The 17,066-nt window shown below is 37.1% G+C and overlaps 1 protein-coding gene across 4 annotated transcripts in view; it reads right to left on the bottom strand.

Annotated features, from left to right (window-relative positions):
* Positions 1-427: 427 nt before the first annotated feature.
* OLFM3 (olfactomedin 3) overlaps positions 428-17,066 on the bottom strand; it is a 223,584-nt gene continuing 206,945 nt past the window's right edge. For 3 of the 4 annotated variants that reach the window (XM_024989589.2, XM_059884759.1, XM_005204150.5), the window contains 2 exons: positions 4,651-4,757; positions 428-3,526 (listed from right to left, as the gene is read on the bottom strand). In XM_024989589.2, the coding sequence (XP_024845357.1) occupies positions 2,849-3,526; positions 4,651-4,757 (785 nt within the window). In that variant the 3' untranslated portion in view covers positions 428-2,848. 4 annotated transcript variants of the gene reach the window in all.

Raw genomic sequence — 17,066 nt, 5'->3', positions numbered from 1 at the left:
GTTTCATTTGTTTATGAACATAAGTATAATTTTATATTTATGCTTTTAAAATAATTCTTCTACAAAAAGATTTGTACTTTTGATGGTACTTTCAGATCTGAAGACTATTTTCTTGATAGTACTAAAAATCGATTTTATGAAAATAAGATTTCATCAGAGAAAATACTATGAATTATAAAGATGAAATATATAAATATGGTGATAGGAACCATAGATAGAGATTTTGAGTTCATGATAAATATTATCACAAACTTATCACTATATGAAATGTTGCATATGGAAACTCACTATTTTCTTTCTTTTTTATCTCTACATTTTGGTAATGCTCTGACACACTGGCATTTTCTGAATGCATAGATATAAGTGCATGTGCAAGTAGTAAGTATTATGATTCAAGTTCCACAAAAACAAACGTCACACAAACACAGTCAGACCATGATCATATTATTATTTAAATGACATAGAAGTTTGTTAATGATCTGGTTAATTCAGAAAAATACCAGTTAAACAGTTCACTTAGAATTAAAACTTTCTGAGCTTGGATTTCTTTACTGATTGAATAACAAGTATGATTTTAAACAGTCAATGTTTCCCTCATAAAATTCATTTGTTGGACATTTAAAAAAAAAAAAAACAGTGATTAGAATAAGTTCTTATTTATTTCAGGCACAAACTGATAATTTATTAAGAAAACACTTTTAAACTAAGTGTTTAATGCAAATCACACTTTTAAACCTATATTACCCCCACTGCAGTGACAGTAGTAAAATCTGTGCTTGCTCTAGCAGCACATACACTATAATTGGATATGGTGATGAACTCTTCCATAGAAAACAATAAAGTGCTTTACAAGCCGTACATCTCACAAAAAAGCTGTGAACATCCAGGTTTTGAATTTACATTGTATCATATTACATTATTTCCTTGAAAGTAATGGAGACCCAGATATCCACTAGAGGCCATCTACTAAAAATTCATTCATTTCTGAAATTGACTTTCTTCATACAAACTCTTGATGTACAAAATATTGGCTTAATAGTTTTGTAGTGTGTGTACAATGACAACGGAGTCCCCTAAATTTTCTAACTCTCAAAAGCAGAGGAGAACATATGTAAGTGTTTCAAAGAGAAGACAGCATTGCAAAAGAACACAGAATGGTCATTAAATCATGCTAATATCTTTTTGTAGGTTAAAAAAAATTGTTAAATTTTAACAATTTCAAGATTGAGTTTTTCATCCTAAAATGTTGATGGTAAGATATTTGAGAATGATATTTTACTTGTGACATTTGAAGTGAATTACTCTTTAAGAATTATTTCTTTATACAATGCCTTATCTGATTTATTATATCCTTACTTTACAAAGGAAATGATGATATTATGTATATGTGAAACTAAACATTTACAACAATTTAAGTTATATATTGTTTATTATAGAATATACTTTTTAAATTGTAAAACCAACCCACACTGGTTTCCATAAAACTGCCTTAAGTATGAAGAAAGTACATCCAAAAACCATGACATGTTTCATATATATTGATTATATGTTTTTGGTGTGATTAACATAAGATATTATTAAAGCTCTGTTTTTTTTATTACACCACTTCTGCACACAATGAATCAGGGTAACAAGGGGTTGTCTTCTCATCTTGTGTTCTGAATTGATTATTTAAACATTTAAACCACTTGGGCAACTCCCAAGTTTTCCCACAATTTTCTTTTATACAAATCTTGCCAACAGCTCTTCAGAATTTATAAGTCTAGATGACATTACAAAAATTTAATCTTAAGAGTTTTCATATGTGCTTCATGTATTTTTAGAATCCTGATATAAGGAGTTAATTATTGCCAGTTGTATGTAAAATTTAAGTTAAAACATTGATATACTTAATTATATAAGAACAAAATTTGAATGTGTAATAAATGAGTAGAGTCCAGTCCAGTTGTGACCATGCTGCATCTTTGCAAGCAACTATATGGGTTGCTTCCAGTGGAGTGAACAGAGTAGCTCATCCTTACTGAATCAGTTTTAGGATTCCATGTCAGTGATCCAATAAACTTGGGGTAAAATAAAGAATCTATGTAAGAGATCTGGCTTGATTTTCTTTTTAGCTTATAATGCTTATGTAAAGGAGTATGTTGAGAAGATACTTCTTTCTTGACCACTCTCGAAAAGTGACCCATAATGATTACTGAGATTAAACTTCAGTGTATTTTATAAAAAAATATTACTTACTTTCACAGAAGTGAAGAGATACAATTGCACAATGGTGGTTACAATGGTAGAAATACGTATTGCCAATAAAGTGTTAGCAAGAGATTTAAAAATGACTGTACAGCACCGCATCAGAGAATTGTATAACAGCAAAATGATTAATATTATTTTCTCATATAAATAAGATCTTTAAATCTGTTTTAGAAATAAATGAGGGGAAAGTGTTTTTCCCCCTAATTCCTACCAAAATATTTTCTGATGTGGAGCAAAACACAGTAAAAAATGACAGATTAAAAAAAAAAAAGACATTCATGCATTTAAGCCACCATTAATCTCTGACTCTAATATAAGGCAGATCATTAATCTTTTGTAAAAGTATGACTTTAGCCACTTAAGCTCTTTTAGTGCTTTTCATGACAAGGACATGATAGGCCTTGTAAATTAAGAAGTTAAGATGTGTTTCCAACAGGTTAATTTATACAAGTTCAGATGTTTTTTGAAACACCAACTTTATAATAAAATAATGCTTTGGAGAAATGATGAAAGTTATAATAAAGAGAAAACAGAAGGGGTCCTATAGAGTTGATCACAAATGACACTGTTTAGATTGATGACAACAAATTACATTTGCTTATGTGTCATCCTCAGTCTTAATGATGTGGAAAAGGGTGACATTGAACAGGACCTGGTGACCATTGTTCCAGGCATACAGAGCTCTATCTCTTGCATTGTAGTCAAGCATGGATATGTGAAAGTATTGGTTATGAAAGGGAATGTCCGTGTACTCATATGTGGAGGTTTTGGTGGAATAGGAATAATACACCTTGGCTCCAGTTAAGTGGGAGTTGGTGACATACAGTGTCCCACAGATCATGAAGGATTCCCCTGCACTTCTCTTGGGATAGCCAGTGTTCCAGCTCTTCATCACCTCCAGTGTATCTTGGTTAAGTTGGCTGATGACAATATTGCCTGCATTCTGGTTAGTTGCATACACAGCCCACAGCCCGATTTCATCAGCCATTAAGTCGATGTCAGAGAACCCACCCCATGTGTAAGGATAAACGTTGTGAAAACCAGCATATTCCAGGCTTCGTTGGGCAAGCACTCTCCCCAAATCAAAGCTGTATTTGATGATGATGTTACTCTGATACTTGTTAAAATAGAGTGAGCCATTGTAGACAACATGGTTAGTTCCTGCCCATTTGAAAGGGAGGTTGTATGTTCTTGATTCAGCCCCACTGACAAAGTCAGCAATTGATTTGTACTCACGGACAATTTTATTGTTGGTATAACTGTCCATGTACCAAACCTGGAAAAAAGGGGGAAAATGGAATAATTAAATTATATACGTTTTTGAGAATTCCAAAATAAAGATACTAAGAATCAGGACATATTACTATTGTTATTCTCAGGCTCTGGAATGTTCTCTTTCTACTTACTGCTGCAGTGTGATAGTACTGCAGACTTTGACAAAAAACAGTGGCATGGCCTATATGAAAAGGAACAATGTACTGCCTTGAAATTGATTTGGTTTTTTGTCCTTTCTTTTTTTATTGTTTTTAAAATTTTTGATCATTTGGTGCTTATCACTGAGTGAATCATATATCAATGCAAAACACATCACTTTGTTCATTTACCTGATCAACTTGATTAGTGATAATTGCAAAAATCATCACATTTGGAAAATTTATTTATTCCACCCCTTGCTCTGAAAAATGTATGGTCTACTTTTGTACATTCAACTTATTTTCCCTTTATGGACACCACAGAACCTTCTAGTAATAATTGTTCATTGGATCATCCTATAGGTACAAGCACCTTTTAATGAAATAATTTTACTAATTAAGCTACTAAACTTAATTGGATATAATTTGTTTGGATATGACTCTTGAGAATCCTAATGTATACTGAGTTCAGTAATAGAACATTAATAGAACCACGGTATGTTTCTAATATATTGATTTTCTTAATATGGATATTGCCAAATACCCGTAAAGTTTCAGCAATGTTTTCTTTAAAATTACCCCTAGATTCTAGGAATATGTGGCTTGTTTAGTGAATTGGTTAACTCTTGAGATTTTTACTTATTTAGTGTTTTTGTTTTTTTTTTTTTACACTAAGGAGCAAATTATAGGAGTATACGGAGAATTTTGTCCACTTATAATTAGCTCTTTAAAAGCATAAAACAGGTTTAAAACCAGTAAAAATTAGGCTCACTATACTGATAAATTATAGGATAGAACATTTTACTAAAGTAAGTTTAACATATATCTGTAGATATGTTAATATTATCAAACTGAAAATATTTGCAAACAGTAAGTATAGTACTTTCCAAGTAGAAATTGATGTCCTTGAAAACAAGTGAATAATCTAGTAGACATAAAATTTAATAAAACATAATTCTAAGCAAAGGTATTTGAGGAAGCAACATACTCTGTTATTTTTCTCAGATGCTAGCGGATCTGTCATCCAAGCACCAAATCGGGTTCCAGATGTCTTGACTGTAATTGGGCCTGTGATTTTCATCAGTTTGCCACAGGCTGAAAATAGAGTAATATAAACATGTTGGGTGAAAATGGCCAGTGATTCCTACACACATATTTACACCAACAGCAAAGAAACGAATCCTAAAACAAAACAAAGAGAATTAATATCATTTATTCTAAATAAATGATCATTCATGTTGGGTGCTAAGATTTAACTATAATTTGAATCATAAGTAGTGGCTTTTTCAGTGCTGTAAATCCAAAGTGTGGAGTTTTAAAATGAGAAATTATTTCTATAATCTGGACAGAAATAAATGAAGAAAGTCACTTTACCAATCCAGCTGCTGTTTCTAAGTAGTCAGAAAAGTTAAACTATCCATGGACCTGTTTACCTGATCTTCAGCTCAGCTTCCCCTCACCTCACCCTCTCTCTTCATGCTTTGAGACTTTGGACTACTTTTATAAGCCAGAAAGAATTCTATAAGCTGATTTTCAGTTTCTACTGGTAAATGAGCAGCTCCTGTGAAAGTTATTTTTATAGAATATAATAATAACACTGTAATCACAGTCTGCCTGAATGAGGTAAAGTTTTAAAGGGTAAAATGCCTTTAGGTCTGGTAGAGCAGCCCTAAGCTTTAGTATAAGGGGAAAAAAAAAAAAAAATCCCTCAAAACTCAAGCCCTCAGACCCTGTAGTCCCATGCAATGAAAGATACAGAGTATAAATTGATATAATAAATGATACAAAATAATGACTGCTGAAAAATTATAGTTTTTATCACTCTAGTTATGAATAAAATCTTAGGAAGAGCTTAGACATCATAAGTGCCAAAGTCTAAATGAAAAAGGAACCCAGGCATTTTGTAAATTTTTTTTTTTAACAGCAAAATTTAAAAGTAATTTATCATACACATTCTGAGTGTCTATCAATGTTGACTTTGGTCTAAACAAAAAATATTTCCTATTCATTTATACCACTTTTTCCTTTCTGTTCTTTTTTTTCCACTTAAAAAATTGTTCTAAATGGCCCATGCTGCTTATCCACCTCTGCCTGTCCTTAGAATTGATAAAATTCTCCTTAGTAGCTGTTGGTTCCTGTGTGTTTGGAAAGAAAAGAACAGATCCCCAAAACAAATAAAGGGCAAAACTAATTGTAGCTTTGGGCTTATCCTGGCTAATTTTTCTCTATGTATGTTAATCATAAGAATAATTTATAACTGGCAGAATACTAAGCATGCAGCTAGAAAGATGATAAATGCTAACATTATATTTTGTTCTATTACTTTATTGATAACTACACAGTAAGTAATCTCCAGCTTTTTATAAAGTCTAAGCGCAGGAGCAGCCAAGAGGAGCTACCCACCGCCCGAGGCCAGGGACGGCGGCCCAGGCGAGCAACCCCACACCCAAGGAGCAGTGGCTGCGCAGGCGCAGGAGGGCCCAGAGGAGCTATTCCACGTTCAAGGTCAGGAGGGGGGCGGTGAGGAGATACCTCTCATCCAAGGTAAGGAGCAGCGGCTGCGCTTTGCTGGAGCAGCCATGAAGAGATACCCCACGACCAAGGTAAGAGAAACCCAAGTAAGACGGTAGGTGTTGCAAGAGGGCATCAAGGTAGACACACTGAAACCATACTCACAGAAAACTAGTCAATCTAATCACACTAGGACCACAGCCTTGTCTAACTCAATGAAACTAAGCCATGCCCGTGAGGCAACCCAAGATGGGTGGGATATGGTGGAGAGGTCTGACAGAATGTGGTCCACTGGAGAAGGCAATGGCAAACCACTTCAGTATTCTTGCCTTGAGAACCCCATGAACAGTATGAAAAGGCAAAATGATAGGCTATTGAAAGAGGAATTCCCCAGGTGAGTAGGTGTCCAATATGCTACTGGAGATCAGTGGAGAAATAACTCCAGAAAGAATGAAGGGATGGAGCCAAAGCAAAAACAATACCCAGTTGTGGATGTGACTGGTGATAGAAGCAAGGTCAGATGCTGTAAAGAGCAATACTGCATAGGAACCTGGAATGTCAGGTCCATAAATCAAGGCAAGTTGGAAGTAGTCAAACAGGAAATGGCAAGAGTGAACGTCAACATTCTAGGAATCAGCAAACTAAAATGGACTGGAATGGGTGAATTTAACTCAGATGACCATTATGTCTACTACTGCGGGCAGGAATCCCTTAGAAGAAATGAGGTAGCCATCGTGGTCAACAAAAGTCTGAAATGCAGTACTTGGATGCAATCTCAAAAATGACAGAATGATCTCTGTTCATCTCCAAGGCAAACCATTCAATATCACAGTAATCCAAGTCTATGCCCCAACCAGTAACACTGAAGAAGCTGAAGTTGAACGGTTCTATGAAGACCTAAAGACCTTTTAGAACTAACACCCAAAAAAGATGTCCTTTTCATTATAGGGGACTGGAGTGCAAAAGTAGGAAGTCAAGAAACACCTGGAGTAACAGGCAAATTTGGCCTTGGAATATGGAATGAAGCAGGGCAAAGACTGATAGAGTTTTGCCAGGAAAATGCACTGGTCATAGCAAACACCCTCTTCCAACAACACAAGAGAAGACTCTACACATAGACATCACCAGATGGTCAACACCGAAATCAGATTGATTATATTCTTAGCAGCCAAAGATGGAGAAGCTCTATACAGTCAAAAAACAAGACCAGGAGCTGACTGTGGCTCAGACCATGAACTCCTTATTGCCAAATTCAGACTTAAATTGGATAAAGTAGGGAAAACCACTAGACCATTCAGGTATGACCTAAATCAAATCCCTTATGATTATACAGTGGAAGTGAGAAATAGATTTAAGGGCCTAGATCTGATAGATAGAGTGCCTGATGAACTATGGACAGAGGTTCATGACATTGTACAAGAGACAGGGATCAAGACCATCCCCATGGAAAAGAAATGCAAAAAAGCTAAATGGCTGTCTGGGGAGGCCTTACAAATAGCTGTGAAAAGAAGAGAAGTGAAAAGCAAAGGAGAAAAGGAAAGATATAAGCATCTGAATGCAGAGTTCTAAAGAACAGCAAGAAGAGATAAGAAAGCCTTCTTCAGTGATCAATGCAAAGAAATAGAGGAAAACAACAGAATGGGAAAGCCTAGAGATCTCTTCAAGAAAATTAGAGATACCAAGGGAACATTTCATGCAAAGATGGGCTCGATAAAGGACAGAAATGGTATGGACCTAACAGAAGCAGAAGATATTAAGAAGAGGTGGCAGGAATACACAGAAGAACTGTACACAAAAGATCTTCATAACCAAGATAATCATGATGGTGTCATCACTGACCTAGAGCCAGACATCCTGGAATGTGAAGTCAAGTGGGCCTTAGAAAGCATCACTACAGACAAAGCTAGTGGAGGTGATGGAATTCTAGTGGAGCTATTTCAAATCCTGAAAGATGATGCTGTGAAAGTGCTGCACTCAATATGCCAGCACATTTGGAAAACTCAGCAGTGGCCACAGGACTGGAAAAGGTCAGTTTTCATTTCAATCCCAAAGAAAGGCAATGCCAAAGAATGCTCAAACTACCACACAATTGCACTCATCTCACACTCTAGTCAAGTAATGCTCAAAATTCTTCAAGCCAGGCTTCAGCAGTATGTGAACTATGAACTTCCAGATGTTCAAGATGGTTTTAGAAAAGGCAGAGGAACCACAGACCAAATTGCCAACATATGCTGGATCATCGAAAAAGCAAGAGAATTCCAGAAAAACATCTATTTCTGCTTTATTGACTACGCCAAAGTCTTTGACTGTGTGGATCACAATAAACTGTGGAAAATTCTGAAAGAGATGGGAATACCAGACCACCTGACCTGCCTCTTGAGAAACTTGTTATGCAGGTCAGGAAGCAACAGTTAGAAGTGGACATGGAACAACAGACTGGTTCCAAATAGGAAAAGGAGTACGTCAAGGCTGTATATTGTCACCCTGTTTATTTAACTTATATGCAGAGTACATCGTGAGAAACGCTGGGCTGGAAGAAGCACAGGCTGGAATCAAGATTGCCAGGAGAAATATCAATAACCTCAGATATGCAGATGACACCACCCTTATGGCAGAAAGTGAAGAGGAACTAAAAAGCCTCTTGATGAAAGTGAAAGAAGAGAGTGAAAAAGTTGACTTAAAGCTTAACATTCAGAAAACGAAGATCATGGCATCTGGTCCCATCACTTCATGACAAATAGATGGGGAAACAGTGGAAACAGTGTCAGACTTTATTTTTTTGGGCTCCAAAATCACTACAGATGGTGATGGCAGCCATGAAATTAAAAGACGCTTATTCCTTGGAAAGAAAGTTATGACCAACCTAGATTGCATATTGAAAAGCAGAGACATTACTTTGCCAACAAAGATCTGTCTAGTCAAGGCTATGGTTTTTCCTGTGGTCATGTATGGATGTGAGAGTTGGACTATAAAGAAAGCTGAGTGCCGAAGAATTGATGCTTTTGAACTGTGGTGTTGGAGAAGATTCTTAAGAGTCCCTTGGACTGCAAGGAGGTCCAACCAGTCCATTCTAAAGGAGATCTGCCCTGGGATATCTTTGGAAGGAATGATGTTAAAGCTGAAACTCCAGTACTTTGGCCACCTCATGTGAAGAGTTGACTCACTGCAAAAAACTCTGATGCTCGGAGGGATTGGGGGCAGGAAGAGAAGGGGACGACAGAGGATGAGATGGCTGGATGGCATCACTGACTTGATGGACGTGAGTCTGAGTGAACTCCGGGAGTTGGCGATGGACAGGGAGGCCTGGCGTGCTGCGATTCATGGGATTGCAAAGAGTCGGACATGACTGAGTGACTGAACTGAACTGAACTGAAGCTGAAGATATTTCTTCTCTCTCTTATTTTTTTTAGAAAACTAGATGTGATAGCATCTTTGTACATTTTATATAAATGAGTTACTTTATAATTTCCCAAGACTGGATAAACTGAGCCAATCAGAAGTCAAGTGGCATTATCTATATTGAATAGCAAGATCATTGGTTAAACCTATTAGCTCAAGTTGGTATAAACTCATGAACAGTATGTGAGTAAAATGTATCAGTTTGAACTAGAAAAAGGTAAATATATCCTGGGTTGTGTTGTGCTTATTCGTGTCTAACTCTTTGCAACCCCATGGGCCATAGCCGGCCAGGCTCCTCTGTCCATGACATTTTCCTGTCAAGAATACTGGAGTGGGTTGTCATCTTCTACTCCAGGGGATCTTCCTGACCAAGGGAATGAACCCAGGTCTCCTGCATTGCAGGCAGATTCTTTACCATGGCACCATGTGGTAAGCCCCAAATGTATCCTGAAAGAGTATAAGTTGAATGTATTCTCTGAATGCACTCAATAAGTGAAAGCTATATACTCTTTAATGGTGGCTTACATAAATATTTGTAAATGCACAGATGACAAAAGTGCATGAAAATTTAAAGTATACGTACGTTGAGATAGAAAGACATCCCTTTTACTAAGAAAACACCACAAGTAAAATATGTGGCTTCCTCCTTAGGTGTGAACAATAAATTATTTCATTGAACAAAATATAAATATCAAATGTAGGTGAAATATGAAAAGTAACTGACATGGATGATAGTGCTTTTATTGCCTTTATTTTGCAAGATCTCATCAAAATGATGGTAAAGAAGTAAAATGTGGGGGTGGGGGTCAAAGCAAAGAGAATGGTACCAAAGCCTTGAGAGGAGAAGAAATTTTTAACAGATTTCTAGAAGGCAGAAAGTGATGGAGAATGGTAATTAATTAAAGGTGTAGGATTAAATGAGATGCAATCATGTCTATGCAAAGCAGATAAGAGCTGAGGATGGAGCTGCTCTGCTTTGAAGAAAAGTAAGGGACTCAGCATCTAAGAGCACTCAAAATGTCAGTGCAGGAAGATCCTGAACTCACCTTCTTCCATGGATACAGCAAGTCTGCAACTACATATGGAATACTTCCAATGGAGTATTATTCCCTTGGAAAGGGATCTGAAAGCTGAATCAACAGAGCCTCCACAACAAAGGGGACAGCACTGAGATGGGTAGAAGAGGCAGAGGTGGGCCTCTTGACAAGAGAAAAACAAAGCACCAGATTAAAAAGTTCATGGACCATAGATGAAGAGGATCCACTTCCTGATCTTTAAGCATCTTCTGGAGATGGGTAAAGCAACTGGAATACTACCTGTGGACTGAGACACCCGTGGGAGCAATTTTGCAATCTCAGGCCACCTTGCTGAGGCCAATGCTGGTGGTTGCCATTTTGAAATTCTTCCTCTAACTTGTTAGTGCCAGTGGGTGCAGGGGAGGTGACTGTTGCTTTTCATTCTAGCCATACACGTACAATATTGAATTATAATTTAAAAAGTTAATATAGTTGCAAAAACTTAAAAGTGGACATTAAAAAAGCAAAAGTCACATTTATATACTGCCTATTGAAAAATCATTCCCAGATTTTTATTTGCCATGCTTCCTTGCAGGTCTAGGAGGTAGTTGGAAATTGAAGATGCAAATAGTCTCCAGAATTGGAAGCTGTGAATCCTCTGCATTTTAATTTGATTTCAGTACTGTAAGCACTAGAGTGAAATTGTGTTCTCTAAACTTCTTGCTCTGTTGTACAATTAATAATGCAATCTCTCTCTCTTCAGTTTTTTTATCTTAAAAAGGTAGAATCCATATTATGAATTTTAACATTCATCAGTCACTTCATATAGGTGTTAAGATAAGCTAGTAAGTGATAACATTGGTTACTACATTTGCAGGAGCTGTACTAAAAGGTACTGATCATGTGATTCCAGTAGAATTGTTTTTTGTTTCAGAATAGTAACTGATTATGACCTTGGAATAATATGTGGCTATTGAATATCTTTCTCTATAGAAGGAATAATTAGATTAAAAGGTCTTAAAAAATATCTTTCAAAGGTAAATAACATTACATGATCATTAAAAAAGTAGATACAAAGAATCTCAGATGCCATTTTAAATTAGTTCTGGAGATAGATCAATATAATGTACCACATATGAAACATAAAGTAGGATAATGTTCACCCCCACAAAACTTTATACCCAGAGGAAATGACCAAATGGTAACACAATCAATAATAAATTATGATGATGTTTTGATACTGAAAGTGAATAGAGATTTTGTAGTTACAAAGTTTAATATAACATTTTAGATGGACAGACCATAAAGTTAAACCCCAAACTGGGGTTTTTAACCTGTCTTCTCAGCAAAATTGACCTGGTTGCCGTAGGGGGCCTCCAGTGCCTGAAGACTGAACTATAGCTTGGACAAAGCAAGAAGATGCAAAGCTCGTATTTCCTTCAGTCATATACATACTTTAGATGTTAAGTTGTTTTCTGGGCTTAATGCTTTTTGGGACTAAGATTCTCACCATGAATCTTATGAATCAACATTTCTAGAAACATAACACTTTGGTGGTTTGGGGTATCTTGGCTTCTGAAGCGTTTGGCTCTACCCCAGTATTGTATCTATATGGCAAAGAGATACTGCTAAGCCTTATATTGTTTAGACCAGGAATTAAGAAAGAAATTACACCAGAGGTTAAAAGCTTCTAAACCTCAACTAAAAATGACTTTGCTTTCCTCTTGCAGCAGTAGGATTTTCCTCTGACGTATGATAGAGGGTGAAATAAATAGTTATGATTTAAATGTGAAATAAGTATTTTTAAGCAACCATTTACTGAGAATTTACTATGTACCAGGACTGTGCTAGATACTGAGGGCATAAGGTGAACAGGAAGACAAAATAGGTTCATAGGTTCTAGCTTCTCAAAATATGATTGTTTACATGCTATCCTTTCTGTTCCTCTTCTTTTCCTTTTTTGAATTCCACTGGCAAGGAAAGTTAAGTAGAGTTTATTTCAGACCAAAACTATTTGGAGAAAAAAAAAATATGTAGCATTGAGTGCCCTAAATATCTGTTGATGATAAATAAAATTTATAGAAATTCAGCCCTGGGTACTGAACTATATAATAACACTTCTTTCATTAACACAGCCTTCTTAGATACTAGAAATTTATCTCATTTTAAGCCACATTTAACTGTACTCTTCTTCAGAACATACCCATGAATGGTCAAACATAGAAACAAGCAAATTCAACTAATCTCCCATGTTTTGTTTTCTGTAAAAAATGAAGGTGAGAGTCTTGAAAGGATAAGTTCAATGGAGTTATATTTGTCTAACAACATGGAGTTATTATGTCTAACAACACTTGATAAGGGTAGTGGTCTTATCTGTGTGAAAGTAACTTATGTCTATTATCTAGTAAATCAATATAAATTTACAAACATTTAACTCTGGGAGATTTCAGTGAATAGGTTTATAAGTTAGATGAAAAGCATTTTCAAAATATGCCTGTGAATCTGTGTTACCTCTGGTTTCAAATAAAAATGTTTTGTATCTAATCTGGCCAGGGAAGATCCTATAAATCCTTAAGAACTTTGTGTTTTGTGTACTTTGATTTTTCTCTGTATATCTTTCTGGTACCATTGTCTTTGTCTTTCCAGTACCATTCGGAATTTGATCTCAGCCCACCATAAGTTTTAATCCCAAAGTGACAGCCTTTCAGTAAACCAGTTGTTGTAATATTAATGTAAAAAGTACACTTGAAGTGAAGAATTCACTTTTGTTTTGTTGAACAAAGCTAGTGGAGGTGATGGAATTCCAGTTGAGCTATTCCAAATCCTAAAAGATGATGCTGTGAAAGTGCTGCACTCGTATGCCAGCAAATCTGGAAAATTCAGCAGTGGCCACAGGACTGGAAAATGTATTTTCATCCCAGTCCCAAAGAAAGGCAATGATAAAGAATGCTCAAACAACCACACAATTGCACTCCTCTCACAGGCTAGCAAAGTAATGCTCAAAATTCTCCAAGCCAGACTTCAGCAGTATGTAAACCATGAACTTCCAGAATTTCAAGCTGGATTTAGAAAAAGCAGAGGAACCAGAGATCAAATTGCCAACATCCGTTGGATCGTTGAAAAAGCAAGAGAGTTCCAGATGCCAAAGCCTTTGACTATGTGGATCACAAAAAGCTATGGAAAATTCTTCAAGAGATGGGAATACCAGAGCTCCTTACTGCCTCCTGAGAAATCTGTATGAAAGTCAAGAAGCAACAGTTAGAACTAGACATGAAACAACAGACTGGTTCCAAATTGGGAAAAGCATACGTCAAGGCTGTATATTGTCACCCTGCTTATTTGACTTATATGCAGAGTACATCATGTGAAATGCTGGGCTGGATGAATCACAAGCTGGAATCAAGACTGCCTTGCTGGGAGAAAGATCAATAACCTCAGATATGCAGATGACCCCATACTTATTGCAGAAAGTGAAGAAGAACTAAAGAGCCTCTTGAAAGTGAAAGAAGAGAGTGAAAAAGTTGGCTTAAAACTCAACATTCATAAAACTAAGATCATGGCATCTGGTCCCATCACTCCATGGCAAATAGATGGGGAAACAGTGAGAGACTTTATTTTGGGGGGCTCAAAAATCACTGCAGATGGTGACAGCATCCATGGAATTAAAAGACACTTATTCCTTGGAAGAAAAATTTAGTTCAGTTCAGTATCTCAGTCGCGTCTGACTCTTTGCGACCCCATGAATTGCAGCATGCCAGGCCTCCCTGTCCATCACCATCTCGTGGAGTTCACTCAGACTCACGTCCATCAAGTCAGTGATGCCATCCAGTCATCTCATCCTCTGTCATCCCCTTCTTCTCCTGCCCCCAATCCCTCCCAGCATCAGAGTCTTTTCCAATGAGTCAACTCTTCACATGAGGTGGCCAAAGTACTGGAGTTTCAGCTTTAGCATCATTCTTTCCAAAGAAATCCCAGGGCTGATCTTCAGAATGGACTGGTTGGATCTCCTTGCAGTCCAAGGGACTCTCAAGAGTCTTCTCCAATACCACAGTTCAAAAGCATCAATTCTTCGGCACTCAGCTTTCTTCACAGTCCAAATCTCACGTCCATACATGACCACTGGAAAAACCATAGCTTTGACTAGATGGACCTTTGTTGGCAAAGTAATGTCTCTGCTTTTCAGACCAACCTAAACAGCATATTAAAAAGCAGAGACATTACTTTGCCAACAAAGGTTAGTCTAGTCAAGGCTATGGTTTTTCCAGTAGTTATGTATGGACATGAGAGTTGGACTATAAAGAAAGATGAGCATGGAACAATTGCTGCTTTTGAACTGTGGTGTTGGGGAAGACTCTTGAAAGTCCCTTAGACTGCAAGGGGATCCAACCAGTCCATCAAAAAGGAAATCAGTCCTAAATATTTATTGCAAGAACTGATGCTGGAGCTGAAACTCCAATACTTTGGCCACCTGATACAAAGAACTGACTCCCTGGAAAACACCCTGATGCTGGGAAAGATTGAAGGCTGGAGGACAAGGGGATGACAGAGGATGAGATGGTTGGATGGCATTACCTTCACGATGGACATGAGTTTGAGTAAGCTCTGGGAATTGGTGATAGACAGGGAAGCCTGGCGTGCTGCCGTCCATGGGGTCACAAAGAATTGGACCTGGATGAGCCACTGAACTGAACTGAGAATGATGAGAAAGACAGTGATGAGAAAGACATAACACCTCTGTTCTGGTGAAGCTTACATTTTGATGGGAAGAGTGAGAAAATAAATGAAAAAATAAGCAACCTAGCTAATAGATCAGATAAGAATAAATTTAGTGTATATTTAAGTAATTTGATAAAGAGGGACAGGGGAACTGCTTTAGATGGGTGAGTAGGGAATACCTTTCAAAGAAGGTGGTGTTTAATTTGGGATCTAATTGACAAGGAGGAAGCTATGGATCCTTGAAGAGAGATAGGTTTAGACCGTGAATCAGCTAGAGGAAGGCAGGATTCTAAAGTAACTGGAGGCATGGTTTAAGAAATTTTCCTGGATTTGAATCCTGATTTTATCACTCACTCCCTGGGGGTCTTGAACAGTTGGTAACCTCTCAGTGTCTGGTGGGTAACAGCAGTAATAATACCTAACTCAAACACTTATTGGGAGGATTGTATAAAAATATATGCCAAGTGTTTTGATTAGTGTTTTATACACAGCTAATTGTCTAATAAATGTTAGCCATTACTATAGGTCAATAAATCTTAGCTATTATTATTGTTCTTGCAAAGGAACTGAATTTGAATATGCTTGAAAGTTAAAAGGAAAACTGAATTTAAAATGAAGAAGGCCAGTGTATCCGGAGAAAACTTGGAAAAGTAGATGGTGAGGTTGTAGAGGTGAATAGAATAAAGCTTTGCAAAATCACTGTAAGTATTTGAATTTTATTCTAGGTTAATGGAAAGCTATTGGAGGATTTTAAGAAAATGGGAAAGTGACAAAATGTAAGTTGTATTTAAAAAAGATTACTCTAGCTATACGTGGAAAATTAATTGTAGGGGAGATATAGGCAAAGAGACCCATTGAATGTTATCACATTGGGCAGATGAGAGATAATGAAAGTGGTAATGAAGACTGGATGAAGCACAAACTGGAACCAAGATTGTTGGGAGAAATATCAATAACCTCAGATATGCAGATGGCACCACTCTTATGGCAGAAAGTGAAGAACTAAAGAGCCTCTTGATGAGAGTGAAAGAGGAGAGTGAAAAAGTTGGCTTAAAACTTAACACTCAGAAAACTAAGATCATGGCATCTGGTCCCATCACTTCATGGCAAATAGATGGAGAAACAATGGAAACAGTGACAGACTTTATTTTTGGGCTCCAAAATGACTGCAGATGGTGACTGCAGCCATGAAATTAAAAGATGCTTACTCCTTGGAAGAAAAGTTATGACCAACCTAGACAGTTTATTAAAAAGCAGAGACATTACTTTGCCAATAAAGGTCCATCTAGTCAAAGCTCTGGTTTTTCCAGTAGTCATGTATGGATGTGAGAGTTGGAGTATAAAAAAAGCTGAGCATGGAAAAATTGATGCTTTTGAACTGTGGTGTTGGAGAAGATTCTCAAGAGTCCCTTGGACAGCAAGGAGATCCAACTAGTCCATCTAAAGGAAATCAGTCCTGAATATTCATTGGAAGGACTGATGCTGAAGCTGAAACTCCAATATTTGGGTCACCTGATACGAGGAACTGACTCATTGGAAAAGACCCTAATGCTGGGAAAGCTTGCAGGCGGGAGGAGAAGGGGATAACAGAGGACGAAATGGTTGGATGGCATCACTGACTCAATGGACATGAGTCTGAATAAACTCTGGATGTTGGTGATGGACAGGGAGGCCTGGCGTGCTGCAGTCCATCGGGTCACAAGGAGTCAGACATGACTGAGCAACTGAACTGAATGAAGATGGAGAAAAGTAGATGTATTTT

The sequence above is a fragment of the Bos taurus genome, chromosome 3 (assembly GCF_002263795.3).
Source record: "Bos taurus isolate L1 Dominette 01449 registration number 42190680 breed Hereford chromosome 3, ARS-UCD2.0, whole genome shotgun sequence".
Taxonomy (NCBI): Eukaryota; Metazoa; Chordata; class Mammalia; order Artiodactyla; family Bovidae; genus Bos; species Bos taurus.
Note: the sequence above shows the minus strand (reverse complement) of the source record. Positions and strands in the feature narration are given on the sequence as shown.